The sequence below is a fragment of the Hibiscus syriacus genome, unplaced genomic scaffold (assembly GCF_006381635.1).
Source record: "Hibiscus syriacus cultivar Baekdansim isolate YM2019G1 unplaced genomic scaffold, ASM638163v2 tig00111105_pilon, whole genome shotgun sequence".
Lineage (NCBI taxonomy): Eukaryota > Viridiplantae > Streptophyta > Magnoliopsida > Malvales > Malvaceae > Hibiscus > Hibiscus syriacus.
This window is the reverse complement of record NW_024062987.1, coordinates 364,085-378,999: the sequence shown is the minus strand read 5'-3', so window position 1 is coordinate 378,999 and position 14,915 is coordinate 364,085. Positions and strand designations below refer to the sequence as shown.

The 14,915-nt window shown below is 32.9% G+C and overlaps 2 protein-coding genes across 2 annotated transcripts; one reads left to right on the top strand and one right to left on the bottom strand.

Moving 5' to 3' along the window:
* Positions 1 to 247: 247 nt before the first annotated feature.
* LOC120153845 (BTB/POZ domain-containing protein At5g48800-like) lies at positions 248 to 2,600 on the bottom strand. The gene is made up of 4 exons (XM_039165716.1): positions 2,417 to 2,600; positions 2,198 to 2,264; positions 940 to 2,109; positions 248 to 863 (listed from the first exon to the last, which is right to left on the bottom strand). Exons 1-4 carry the CDS (start codon positions 2,476 to 2,478, stop codon positions 327 to 329), a joined length of 1,836 nt encoding a protein of 611 aa, XP_039021647.1. The 5' UTR covers positions 2,479 to 2,600; the 3' UTR covers positions 248 to 326.
* A 9,079-nt stretch (positions 2,601 to 11,679) lies between these two features.
* On the top strand, positions 11,680 to 12,096 carry LOC120154056 (L-ascorbate peroxidase, cytosolic-like). Its single transcript, XM_039165910.1, has one exon. The coding sequence runs from the start codon at positions 11,680 to 11,682 to the stop codon at positions 12,094 to 12,096; it is 417 nt and encodes a 138-aa protein (XP_039021841.1).
* Positions 12,097 to 14,915: the final 2,819 nt, after the last annotated feature.

The following is a 14,915-nucleotide window of genomic DNA, read 5'->3' as shown; positions in this document are numbered from 1 at the left end:
TATTGCAAGCATTTCTCCAAAGACCGACATTATTTAACTGACAAAACGGGATCTACATCCATGATTGAAAGAGTACGAGGACAAACAACAGGATGTATTATGTTCTTCCTTGACATTTTCTTACAGGTATTTGCTAAAGAAGAACAAAAGATTGGCAACCATTGAAGGAGAATTCTGAAAGCAGTGCATCAGGGCAGGCATTCGGGGATTAACAACGGCCCCACCGTGGTCAAAAGAAAAAAAGGTCGAAACACATTAACATAGAAGGTCACCGAAAACCGTGGCCTTTCTCGACAAAGAAAGGGAAAAGAAGCCATTTTAAGCATCTAATCAGTGCTAGCACATGTTCTTTCAATCACCTTAGAATCAGTTCTGTATGACTGCCTTGAAGGGGAACTTGATCCTCTTGATGAGCTATGTCCAAACAAGCTTAGTTTACCGATTTTCTTTGAGAAAGATCTCATAAATTTATGTGGACGAGACTTCACCATATCTCTCATGCAAACATGATCTTTCTCCAGATCGTTTAATCTCATCCGCATCCGAGTGAGCTCGAGTTTAAGCTCCCGGTTTTCTCGCCTCAAAGATGCATAATTGTCTCTTGGGGACATTGCTGCACTGAGTGCTCCGCTGTTGATTCTCCAAGAATGGTGATGCACCACTGGCTTGGGGTCCTCCTCCGGAAACGAGCAGCACAAGGCATTTCGGAGCCTTAATTGCTCGAAATAAAGAACTTGAACTATCGATTGGATAGGCAGTCGTTCGTTTTGTGCAGCATGTGCACCGGCTTCTTGTGAGAGCTTCTGGAAATCGATCAGTTTGCAGAGCTTCTTCTTGTCTTCATCCGATAAGCCTTGATGAGCCTGAAAATGCATTCATTACAAAGTTGGGGAGTTGCCTGTAAAGGTTATTGAAATCGGAAAATATCAGCATGCATACTTTCAGGTAAATATCAATGGCTCGATATAGTCCATCGTGGATAGTCCGAGCATGTTCTGGTAATGTCTCTGTAACTGCCATGAACTTTGCAAGCTTGAGGTTTGCATCAGGAGCAATTTCAGCTAAATAATTATCCACTAATATTGCAACTTTAAACAATGCAGTTTGGGATGGTGATCGAGGACTATCGGATTCGAAAACTGATGCATCATCCATGTCTTCTTCACTATCATCTTGCTGTGAAAAGTTCACTAATAACCTTTGAACTGTATCGACATCGAATAAGGTACCGTCTCCTGCATGTCGAAAAGATGGGATTAAAATGTCGTCAAGGGTTGCGATATCTAACTGTGATCCGATTCGCCTCTCTAGGTCGAGCCTGCAAGCAATAGAGCAATCAAGCATCACTGCACTTCTAAGAAGTCCGAATAGGAAACTGATTTGCACTGCAAGTTTCTCAACAGGTAAAAGACCAACAATCGTCTCGACCACAAGCTGTTCATGATCAGTCGAAACCAAATCAGCCTTCGTATGGCCTGACGGATTCCACAGACTGCATTTCTTTGTCAGCTCCTTTTGTGCGAAATTCACAAGGGATGCGCCAATGCTTTCGGGACGGACGCCGCGACATTTCATAGCCGTAATGAGTCTTTCATACAAATCAATCCGAATAACAGAAAGATCTTCAATCCACCAGTCTCCCTCGCATTTCGCTTGCCTGCTCATATGAAGTCTGCCCGAACTGCTGTATTCTAAACGAGAGAAGCTCGATGCAATCTGCTCCGCACAAGCCTTCGAGGCGATCGCATCAATGCAACGATTAACTATCTTCAACTCATGTGCAAGAGGAAGCAGGCTCTCGCACTGCTGTAAAACTTCAACACACATCTCCAGGTTCTTGCAGACGACACTTTCGAGATACTCTTCAGCACGAGAGCCGAGATTATCTTTCGAAAATTCCTCGGTCATTTCAAGGTAATCGGAAACACAGTAGAGCTGAGCCACATTGAAGGATGTTATCTCAAAGTTAATGCCATAGAAGAACTTTGCAGCCAACTCGAATGACTCGGCACCTCCAGGTATGTTAACAAGCTCCACTCTGAACATATCGGAATCCCTATGTTCTGCAACTAGCCTCTGAATTCGCCTACTTCGGGAGACGAGGGGAAACTGCATATTCACACACACACACACATATATGAACCAAATATATATATGAAAGAAGTCTGGAAGTGAAAAAATTAATGCAAAAAATTACCTTGTGTAGAGCAAATGTGACTCCATTTACTTCTATTGTAATATCACTTGGAACATCTCGAAAAATCCTACAATTAAGAGAGGTAAATACTTAGAAAACATCAGTAGATTGAAGATAGAAAAACATAGTGAATCTTGACATAGAAAAGACAAGCAAATATCTTGACAAAAGAACCAGTTAGCAAGGTAGCTGCCTGAATGTAAGAGATCAAACTTGTACCATTCATTGCAACGCTGTCTGGTGCTCTTTGATAAGAACAGCTGCTGCTGCTGCTTGTCCATGGGCAGAGAAAAGTGAGTCAACTTTCGGGAGAGAGACAAAGAGGGAATCCTAGTTTAGAGATGTATGTGTTGTTTGCGAAACTTGTTCGGCCATTTTTGATGAACCATTGGTTACTAGTGGGCCTCTTTGGTGGGTTATCTTACACGGACGCAAAATTTTATGATGAACTTATAAAATTTGGTGTCGAAATCATATTATCAATAAAAAAATAAAATATATAATAATTTTATATTTTTAAAGGAGCGACCGTAGTCCCCGATCACTCCCTCAGTCCATCCCTCTTGTACACCTCCCTCTCTTTTTCTTTCTTCACGATAATCTTATCTTTTTTATTTATCAAACTTCAAACGTACTAAGAAATCTACTAAATCCTACTGTTTTCTTGATGTTTGGCTCTGCTTTGTAGACAAACCTCGGGTTTTTCTTTTTTTGGGGACTTAAAAAGTCAAAAACTGCCATTAGAACATAGGAACAAAGAACAGCAAAAAGCGGGAACAAAAGGAGTTGTAATCTTTGGACATTTTCTTGCATGCTTTTTGCTTTGCTTTTCCTGTTTCTCATTATAAAATAGAAATCATCAAAAACAGTTTTTTGAAACAGAAAACTTTCTGCGTGTGTATTGTTTGACTTTATATTTAGCGAACTTTCGCCACAAGTTATGCCCCGGACGTTGATCTGCAAAGCCATGAGAGCCTGCAAGTTTGGAAAATTTCATGATAGGCGTACTGTTTGTTTTGTCTTGGGATCATTAGTGAAAGACAGAAAGATTAGCGTTGACATGATTGGTTTAACAACGGAGTTAAAAGTTTTCTTATATATTCTTTTCATATTTATGTTCAGGATTTATGGACATCTCTTCCATTAAACTTAGATTTTCTACAGTATAATATATTGTTTTATGCTAAATCTTTTCGTTTTTACTATTGAAATTCAGTGTGTATGACTGAATACTCTCTCTGGAAAAAAAATGACTTCACACATGAATGAGAACATTAATAGTTAGTAATTCCTTCGGCTTCTTAATCCTCCAAACGAAGCCTAAAATTAGACATATCAATTTGGTAAATTTTTTATATAATATTAGTAAATTTTATATGATTTTGATCATTTTAATAATATGTGATTTTAAAGAACAATTTTGGTAATTTCATAATTATTATCAGTGGAGTTAATTAATAATTTTCTCATTTAATATAACTTTATTCTAAAATAAAAGTTAGTTAATATTAGTTTTTTTTATCATAACTATGATGCGAGTGATGGGAGCATATATATAATAATTTATAGTAGAATGGTAAAGGTTTACACATAAATCTTATTATATATGTTTAATCCTTAATCTTATATTTTTTTAATTATTTTATTTAAAAATTATATAAAAATGTGAAAAGATAATATGACTAACATAATAATATCAATTAATTTCAATTTCTTTTAATAAGTCTGGAGTGATTAAAAGGTAATATATGTTTCTAATTTTTTATAATCATTGACCATAAACACATACCATACAGACGCAACTGTTCAAACTCGAGAAAAAATAATATTTCCCTTTAACTATTGAGATCATTTAATACGTTTATATTGAGGTCGATTAATTTCAAATTAGAAAAGATATATTATTTTTTTTGAATAGTCTGAAGTGATTACAAGGTAGTATATGCTTCTAATTTTTCATAATCATTGACCATAAACACACACCATACAGATGTAACTGCTCAACTCAAAACCTCAAAAAAATTCCTTTTAATTATTGAGTTCATTTAATACGTTTATATTTTAATTACTTTTTTAGTTGAATTGATGTTGTTTAATTGAACTTTGTTCACGTTTTCGCTTGAAGGTTTATTTAAATGGAAGTTAATTCATGCGTATGTGTATATGTTACTTTATATTGCTTTCTAAATTATTAGTTTTGATCGTGTATCAATTTCTTTCAAATTTACTGTAAGAATAACGATGTTAATAAAATTAAATTTTCAATTTTATTCATATAAGAAGAGAATAATGTTGGGCTGATCTTAAATATTAATATGACTTTTCTATTAATTAAGATTATCTATTATCTATTATATTTGTCTTGTGAGGGGAAAAAATCGGTGAAGAGTACGATTTTATTAACCGATAAATTATAACAAGGAAAGATTGGCGCATATCTTATTAAAAATCTTGTTAACCTAAATGGAAGAAAATAGTACATACGCTAATCAACGAAGTCAACAACTCAAATTACATATAAGGTAAAACCAGAAATTAAAAATTAACAACATCAGAAGTCTTCATATCTTATTGCAAGAGTTGAAAGATAGGAGTTGGCGATGTAACGAGAAACACAGGATCCAAGTTTTCAAAAGAAGCATTCTTTGCCTTTCTTGTCGAAGAACATGTTGAATTTGAATACACCAGTGTTGTGAGAAAAAATTTAATAGAAAGAATAGTGAAAATATTACTATTTCTTTGGTATCTTTTAATTAATGTTATAATTATTGTTTCTAATTTTATTATTGTTATTTTTTTTTTGAAATATTAGATGTGTAAAATAATTGAGTAAACCTATTAACTTAAATCATAATAATCCTTGGAAATATTAGTTATCTTATTTTTTTTATTTATTAAATAAGTATATTTTTCTTTTTCTTTTTTGCATAACTATTGGTATCTGATCTATAAATTAATTAATTCAGATTGTGTATTACAAAAGTACCAATGATTTTCTCAATTCAATTTACTTTATTCTCAATCGTCAAGATCCACAATCACTTTCACTTACAATAAAAGAATAATGTTAAAAAAAAGGACAAAGAGACAACCCAAAACTCGAATGGAGAAGTTGGGGAGGCGGTGCTGCCACATTTGATGATGAATTATGATTAGCCACCGCCAGCGGCCACCACCACAACTACCATGTTGAGGAGAGAGTGAGTTTTTGAGAGTGGTGTTATGATTAGTGGGATCCATTTCCCATATGTTTTACCTGTTTTTTGGCCATTGATTGCTATCATTTGATATGATGATATCTCCCACTAACCTCCGTGAAACTCTCGACGGAGACTCTCCCATTAGCGTTACCCCATTTTTAATGGATAATTTTATTGTACGATGATCTAATTTAATGTTAAAAAATAATAGAAAATAAATACAATCGAAAATGTGAAAAAAAATTTAATATTTTTGGTTGAGCATGATTTAAAATGTTAATATCTTCTAATATTTTTCAGTCGAACTGAAAATATTTTAAAAAATATAATATTTTCAATCATCAACCGAAAGTATTAAAATATTAACATTTTAAGTTACGTTCAACTAAAAATATTATATTTTTATCACAATTTTTATTATACATAACCTTTATCACTCCTTAACTTTAAATTTAGTTATTGCCTTTTAGATTTTTCCTATCTTTACTCAAGGCACCCGATATTGAAGACACGATACCAAATCTCTCTTATATCTCCAAAAAAAAATCATATTAATAGATTTTAACTTAATTTGAATAAGAATTATATTATCTATCGTACATGAAAAGAAATCGAATTAATTACAGTGAATCATATGCTAAGCATAAATTATTTTTAGATTACATCTAAATATCTTTAGAACTGATTTCTACATCCAAAATTAATACTTTTAATATTTTTTTAAATGAATCTTTATTTAATAAAAAAATTAAAAGATTTATCAAAAATTATAATACAATTTTGTAAATAATATTTATTTGACTTGTTTCAAATTTTATGTTGAACTAAACTAAAATAAATATATATATATGATAATAAAATGATAAATAAATTTGACTCAATCTAGGAAGGTATTGATCAATGATGACCCCCATTATTACTATTCAGCATGCGTTTGTGTTTGAAAAATGGTTGTTTCTAGGACAACATTATTATCTGACATCTATTGTCCCAACAAATGTTTCATGAATTCGGGTAATTCGATAATGGTAATAAAAAAATCCCAATTTTGTCAAATTATAAAAAAACAAAAAAAAAATTGTAGAATTTCGTTATAGGTGGCTACTGCCGGGTATACATTTTTTTCAATTACTTTACTAGGATTATTGGTACCTAAGCTTTCTTCTTGTATTTATGTATTTTATATTACTTTATTTGAAATATTATCCTTATATTAGATCTATATTTTTTAATATAATTAATTTTAATTTACATATTTTGCCCGCGAAGAATATCCTAGTATAATATTAAAATAATGAATGCAACGATATAAAAAATTAAATAGTAAAAATATAATTAATATCAATAATATTTAAAATAAAATAATTTATAATTTTTTGTAATAATAAAGCATTATAAATTATATTGTAGTATGTTTTCTTTTAATTTTGATTATGGAGCCAATGCTAGAGTTTTCTTTAAATATTCACTTAGTTTTGTAATAATAAAGCTCATATTATTGTTGAATTTGCTTTGTAGATAAGTAATGAATGCGATGGGTGATTTAGTATTTCAAGTGATTCCGATTAGAAGAGTAGCGCGTTAATCCGAGAATGATATATAAAATAATAATGATAATAAAATAAATATCATTATAAAATTAAAGGAAATGAATGGATAAGAGATAGAACGAGTTTACTTTTATCTTAAAATTGTTAAAAGAAGTAATAATCTAAAACAAAATCAAACCTGACAAAATCAACCAAAAAAGTTAAACTTCTTAGAAGATAAGATAAAATAAACGAAAATAAATACTCCTTTTATTTTGATCTATCGATTGGAATCAGTTGAGGTCTGTCACTACACAGTTTCCTTAAGACAGATTTTCGGTCACTCCATTGGTGTTCGATTTCGTTGGTAGTCTGTCTCCCATGATACAACAACTAATGATAACCTACAGTAGCACATCTGCACAGATCACGAACGATCATTGCCTTCAACTATCACCAAAAAACTAGTGGAAGAGAATTTTTTTAAGATAATAGTTATTCAAAAACTGAGTTGTTTTGATACGTAAAAAAACTAACATGTTTACTCACTATTTATAGGGGGATTTTCAGGAGAGATTTAATTCAACCAAATATATTTTAATATTCAACATTAAGAATATAATAATATCTTTTAATTTGAAATATTCAAAAGATAAAACTCATTTTACCATTTAAACTTAAATAGATATTATTTTAATTTAAAATATACAAAAGTATATAATTATCTTTAATATTCAAAGTTAAAAAAGGTAATAAATACCTTTTTAATTGACATATTCAAAGAGTAATTATCCTACTAATATTCAAATTAAATAATATATTTAATTTACAATGGTCAAAATAAACTCTTTTTACTATTCAAACTTTAACATATATTATTTTAATTTGAAATATAAAAAAGTATATAATTTTTTTAATATTCAAAATTAAAAAGATAACAAATACTTTTTTAAATTGACTTGTTAAAAGAGTAATTATCCTACTAATATTCAAATTAAAAATTATCTTTTAATTTGTAATAGTCAAAATGACTATAAATTTAATATAAATATTAAATCTATCAATTAAATTCACTTTTTTCATAAGAATTCCTTGTCAAGCTTTACTGTTTGACAATGTAATAAAAAATTGTTTTTAAATTATGTCAGTATGGGTTATTATCAGGATTTTGGTAATTACATGATTACTTTGAAATTTCTAGTATGTTCCTATTGTTTTTAATTGGTTTAATGACGTTAGACATTTAGTAAAACATGGTATTGATGTATGCATGTTGGTAGTTAAATAGTGTAGCTTTGTGTCAAAAAAAGATCATACAATAAATTGTTGTTTAAATTTTGTATTTGTAATGTTTTCGCATGTTTAAAATGATTATTATGTGTTTAATAAGTAAATATGTTGGTGGTAAATGCCTTGGAATGCAATGTCGGTATGTAAGTTGTGTGATATGCATTATATTTTGAATGTTTAACAAGTAGGCGTATGAACCAAGTAATTTTAATGATTAAGAGGATAATTATTATTTCTAAAAGTTTCATGTTTAATGTAACATCTTAATTCGATCTAATTCGAGATCGATGGAATAAAGTATTACACGGGACCATCGAAAGGACTAACTCAAAATTTTCCACTTTAAAATGACATTTAAAAACATCATTCAATATATATATTAAATTAAAACATAATGATGAAAACATAAATATTTAGGTTTGTAAATGTGGGTAGCTTCCGAGACATCCTAAAATAATACATATCAAGTATTTCAAAATAGAGTTACGACTCGAATACATGAAGGTCTATAATAGTACATGCCCTCTAAATAAATTCAAGACATACTCTGCGGCTCTGAACAGTCTGAAATGCAAGTTGTGCGATAAGCTCCTCAAGACCCTCTTAAGAACATACGGATGAAAACAAATTCCTAACGTGGAGCTCACAAACTCAGTGCCACACTAATAACTATATTATACTACATGCGTTCATCATATGGTCATGCTAGCAAATAAAGACATAAGCATAAAAGTATGCTAAACACATATGACGATGTAGGCATCATGGTGTGGTCGCAGGATTTACTGCATCTCGGGACACACACCCCTTTATTCTACCTAGGGTGAGATCTGAAATTTCTACACCGAAAATGTACACCTGACCGATCTACTCCTCCTGAGTACATAAGATATATACACTCAGCCAACAATTGAAGTATATTGGCACTAGTTGAGATATATTCAAATATTCTAATCACACAAGATGATCATCATACTGCTAAAGTAACTTGGATGTCCTTACTGTCTCCCGAGCATCACACAATGGCTAGTTTTATGACATTCTTAATTCATATCATTCTTAGTTATTATTTTATTCCTTAATTGTTCTCACTTGTAAGTTCATTTAAGAAGTTTTGGTGCTTCTATACCCCTTCCCAAACCCTTGGATCAAAGCTGGATTTTTCCCCAAATCAGGACGATGGTTAAAATACTAAGTCCTTTAGTATCAATATTGACCCTTCAATATCAATAACAACCCTTAGCACCAATACCAATATTGCTCACCAGAATTAGAAAACACCTTGTAGTGTTGATACCCCTATTTGGTGTACCAATACCCTTATATTGTGGTACCAATACCACCCTGGGTATCAATACTAAAATGGGATTCAATGTTTAGAAAAATATATTCAATATTGATACCCTTTTATAGAGCATCTATTTCGTATAGTATCGAAATCCCTTTAGTATCGAAACCAAAACTGGCTATTGAAAATGGTAACTTAGTGATGGTATCAATATCCTTGAGTATCGATACCTAACAAATAGTATCGATCTATCAGTCAAAACCCCTATTTTTGGCTATCTAGTACCGATATCCAAGCCTAAAAATGTTATGTTTTAGCTCGAAAACCATACCCAACACTCATTTATAACTCTAAGGCTCTCAAATGTTATTTAAATCTTATGTAAGATTAAAGGGTTTTCATTAGTCATTTTTCATGTTATAAAACTTCATAAACCATAATCTACCATGAAATACACTTACATGCTTAATAAACTCAAACAAGATGCCAAGCACATCTACTGACACACAAGTGGTATAGAAGAGTGAGAAATGTGTTACCTTGAATCCTAAGCTACTAGAATGACACAAGTCTCAACCAAGAACTAGTTTTTCCTTGCCTTTACCTTTAGAGCTCTCACCAATTTCTTTCACTAATCACAGACAAGGAAAATGAGTTACTAACTCATTTAAGAGCTTAGAATGGAGTTAAGAACACTTCCTAAACCTTAAATCTATCAAAAACGAGTTAAAATCACATGAGTTTTTAGCCCCCTAAACCTCCAACTTATGGCTACCATGTCCAAACCTTGTTTTTAAGAGCTTGAAAGGAAGCTTGGGTAAGATATTACAACTCTTACCTTAATATTTTCGAGATAGACTTGCAAGGTTACAAAGTTGCTACCTTTTCTTGAGATAATGGGAAACAAAAGGAAGTTTTGAATGAGAGGAAAAACAACAAAATAATGAGGAAAATGAGATATCAAAACTCAGTTTTCCCCTCTTATTTCTAGCGTGTGACCTCATCAACCATTAAGGAAATCCGGCCTTTGAATGAATAATAGGATAATTACTCCTTTGGTCCCTCAAGCTTTGGTCATAACTCAAAAATACATTTTTATTCACTAATTGAGCTCAATCCAACTCAACCTTAGGCTAAGATTTCCTACAATACTGATGGGTTTATCCAAAATCCTCTCCGGTTAACCCAAACTACTAACCCGAGATTTTGAGCTTTATATTTAAGCAAATAGTTTGTAGGAATTTGAACGTTTATTATCAAATGTTTTGAAGTATTTCGTAAAGGTCTCAGACTAATAAAAAAAACAAGTAGATAAGGTCAAGTTATGCAAATAATATGTTATGGTCCATTTAGTTGGTGATTTGGTATGTTTACAACTTATATGATATGTTGGAGTTCGTGAAGGACTTCGAATTTTTTTTAAGATGTGCATACACATTAATAATATAAAAGTTTTGTATGAGATATGCACAAATAAAATTTAAGGTTAAATACAATTAATAAAATAATTAACTAATCGAAGAATATTTAAATTTCAGGGTGGATACATGTCAACTTTGGATCCGCTCTTGGTTGGAGTTATGTTCGTTGCACGTTAGTTTCATTATAGGTTGATTTTGTGTTGATTTTAGACTTAATAATGTCAAAAGGTTGTAAATCTGATGACAAGTATCAATTTTAAATGGTTCAATATCGATACTATGTAAACATATTGTTAATATTAGATATTGATTCTAAGTAGAATATTGATATTATTTTAGGACACTAAAATGTTCCAATGATATCTTAAATAAAAATATAAATACCCAAAGCCACTATTTGATGTTTTAACTTATTTTATATTGGAATATATTCTGGAATATATGACTGAATTCTAGAATATGCAGTAACGTGTGTATGTGCTGCTAATGTGAGTGTTGTGTGTGTGAGTGAGTTGTTATAGCTGTTAAGAAATATTGGATTCTGTTATGAGTTTGTTATAGAGGTTGAGTACACTTGAAGTTACAGCTTCTATATAAGTTGGTTGTAACGTAGTTAACAATGAGCTTAATGAATGTTATCAGAGGTTATTCATTGAATTCTATCTTCTCAACATGGTATCTTTCGCCAAAGTCCTGGAAATTTTGGTTTCACGCTTCTAAACTTTCTTTCTCTCGGTTACTTCACGAAAAGAAAATGACGAAGTGTTACTCAACTGTGACCGATGAATGCCAGAAGGCAGTTGAAAAGGCTAAGAGGAAGCTCAGAGGTCTAATCGTTGAGAAGAACTGTGCTCCGCTCATGCTCCGTCTAGCGTGGCACTCAGCTAGGACTTTCGATGTTAAGATCAAGACCGGAGGTCCATTCGGAACCATGAAGCAGCCTGCTGAGCTTGCACACGGTGCTAACAACAACCTTGATATCGCCGTCAGACTTCTCGAGCCGATTAAAGAGCAGTTCCCCATCCTTTTCTACGCTGACTTCTATCAGCTTGCTGGTGTTACCAAACTCTCCAGTCAGATGCCTCTTCAAGAATGTGGTCTTTCCAATGCCTCCATCGCCAACGATGATGAGCTTGAAGCTCGGATAATCAACAGTATCTTGGTTAGGTAAAGCCATTGATTACGAAACTCGAAAGGCGGTATGAGAAAAATAATAAATTTCTGCGTTTGTTTGGCATCGTTGTTATAGAATAGGTTTTTTTTGGAATTTTTTGTTGAATGTTCATTCACATCAAAAGTTTGCATGGATTCAAGTCGAACGGATGGAAGCATCGACACTTCCGATTCAAGTCGAACGGAAGGAAGCATTCGCACTTCCGATTCAACTAGAACGGATGGTTTACGAAATCATTGTACAAATCTTCGTTTGAGCAATTTCGACCCAAAGTGCAGGTTTTGTCATTTGATCAATGAGAAGGAAAAAAGTAGGGAGAATATTGGAATATATTCTGGAATATATGACTGAATTCTAGAATATGCAGTAAAGTGTGTATGTGCTGCTGATGTGAGTGTTGTGTGTGTGAGTGAGTTGTTATAGCTGTTAAGAAATATTGGATTCTATTATAAATTTGTAATAGAGGTTGAGTACACTTGAAGTTACAGCTTCTATATAAGTTGGTTGTAACGTAGTTAACAATTAGCTTAATGAATGTTATCAGAGGTTATTCATTGAATTCTATCTTCTCAACATTTTAACATATTATTACATGTCCAATTGTATGTGACTCAGATTTGGATATCAGGACTATAAATGGGCTCATTTTGGTGAAAATTTACATGATTAAGTATGATTTATTATGCATTAGCTTAAATTTAAATGATTTAATTTAACACATTGCATAAGTCGCATAAAAAATCTCATCTTAAAAGATAATATCAAGGCCCATCTGTCACAAGTATTAAGTCCACAAACTCGTGACGAAGAGGGCCAACGGACCAATCCTTTAATGAACAATCCAGCGTCTACTCTAAACCCCAAGTTTGTTCTTCCGAAATTAAGCATCTTCAAGCCGACTAGGCAGAAACAGGGACTACAGTGCTAGTTGAAATTACACGAATAAGCATCCAAAATCAGGACACTGCCGATTTATTTTACATGCAATTGTGAAAACATGTAAACGAAAACTCTCCACTTTTTTAGTGTTTGAAAACGAAAGAAAGTAACTGCAGTGCCTGTAATGTCCCATTTTTCCTCCATGATTACTAACAATTCTATTATTTCTTTGCCACGCTCCTTGCTCCGTTCAGCTGGTTAAATTTTAAACATTTTGACCACCCACTTTTTAACATCTGTTCTTTGTGTCACCACTTTGAGAAATCTGCTGGTTCCCTGGCAACTTAACCACCAGTACTGGGCCCAACATCAGGCACTACCGTTGCTGCTTTGCGGTTTTTCGGCCTAATACCCGGTAAAAAAATTAGGGTATTGGGCCTACCCAAGTTTTATTTAGCAAACTACAGCATTTGCTACAATCCGCTTGGAACTCATTACTTCGAGGTGAGGAGTTCCGTTGGATATTATTTTTAATGGTCCTCGCATAGTAGATCCCACACGAACCATTATTTAATTTTATAAAATTAAAAAAAAAACCGATGGAACTCATCACGCCGACTTGATGAGTTTCTTCGAATTCAAAAAAATAGTTGTTAGCTAGCCGTTGTTCAACTGGCAGGGGTAGCAACAGTCAGTAGAACTCGTCACCTCGATGTGACGAGTTTGACCGAGTATTTTGAAAAATCGGTCGTTTATAGTCGCGGGGGTGAGCCCATAAATAGGGATTTGAGGTTTTGGTATTTCACCAAACCATGAATCCAAAAAAAATGAAAAAACATATGTTGTACGAAAATCCCAAAAAATGACAACCCGAGAATATATGTTAAGCCTAGATAATATCCATATTATGTCGATCCAACGCGGGTCGGGCGACGAATGTGGTATTCATAGTCGGGGGATGACAATCAGATAGATGCTTCAACGGATGATGACATATCTGCATCAATCTGGTATATTCCCGACAATATTTTTACGTTGCTTCAAGGTGTACCCGACGTTGATCGAGGCTCTGATCGAACATTGGTGCCCTAGACGAACACGTTCCATTTCCCGAGTGGTAAAGCGACAATTACTCTGGAAGATGCCGCTTATCAACTCGGTGTTCCAGTGAATGGAGCCCCCGTCATGAGTCATAACACGTATGACCCCTCGGCGTTGATCTTCCAAGTGTTGGGAAGATGGTCGCCATCCGAGTTCATGAGGGGCTATTGAGTAATGATAACATGGCTGGAGTCCAAATTTCAAGTTACGGAAGAATCTACCGATGCGGAGGTTGTTTTTGCGTCTCGAGCATTTCTTCTCAAATTGATCGGAGAGATATTATTATCAGATAAATCTGGTAATTTGGCGTACACACAATATCTATGATATTTGGAAGAGTTCGTTGTGTGTCGTAATACCAGTTGGGGCTCGACGATTTTGGCCTTTCTTTACTGGGAGCTTTGCAAGGCTTCAACTGCCAACGGGGTAGAAAGGTCGATGTAACAGACTACCTGATACTGCTACAGTCTTGGGCATACTTTTGCTTGCCTTTTTTATGCCGATTACAGATTCCCCAATCGAGTTTCCGCTGGTGGCAAGGTACTTTTTTTATTTATTTAATATTTTTTAATCTTAAATATTTATTTTTATTTATTTATAATATTTTTTTACTTTTAAATATTTTAGATGACATCATAAAATCACCGAGACGAAGTTGGCGGGTACCGATGCACGAGACGTACGGATGAAGATCGACATCGCAGGTCAACACACGGTATGACATAGAAAATTATTAATATTATTATTTTAAATCTTTTTAACTTTATGTATACTAACTTTGATATTTAATATTTACAGTTCTATTGGCTTTCGTATGTCGACGAGGAGGTCAATCG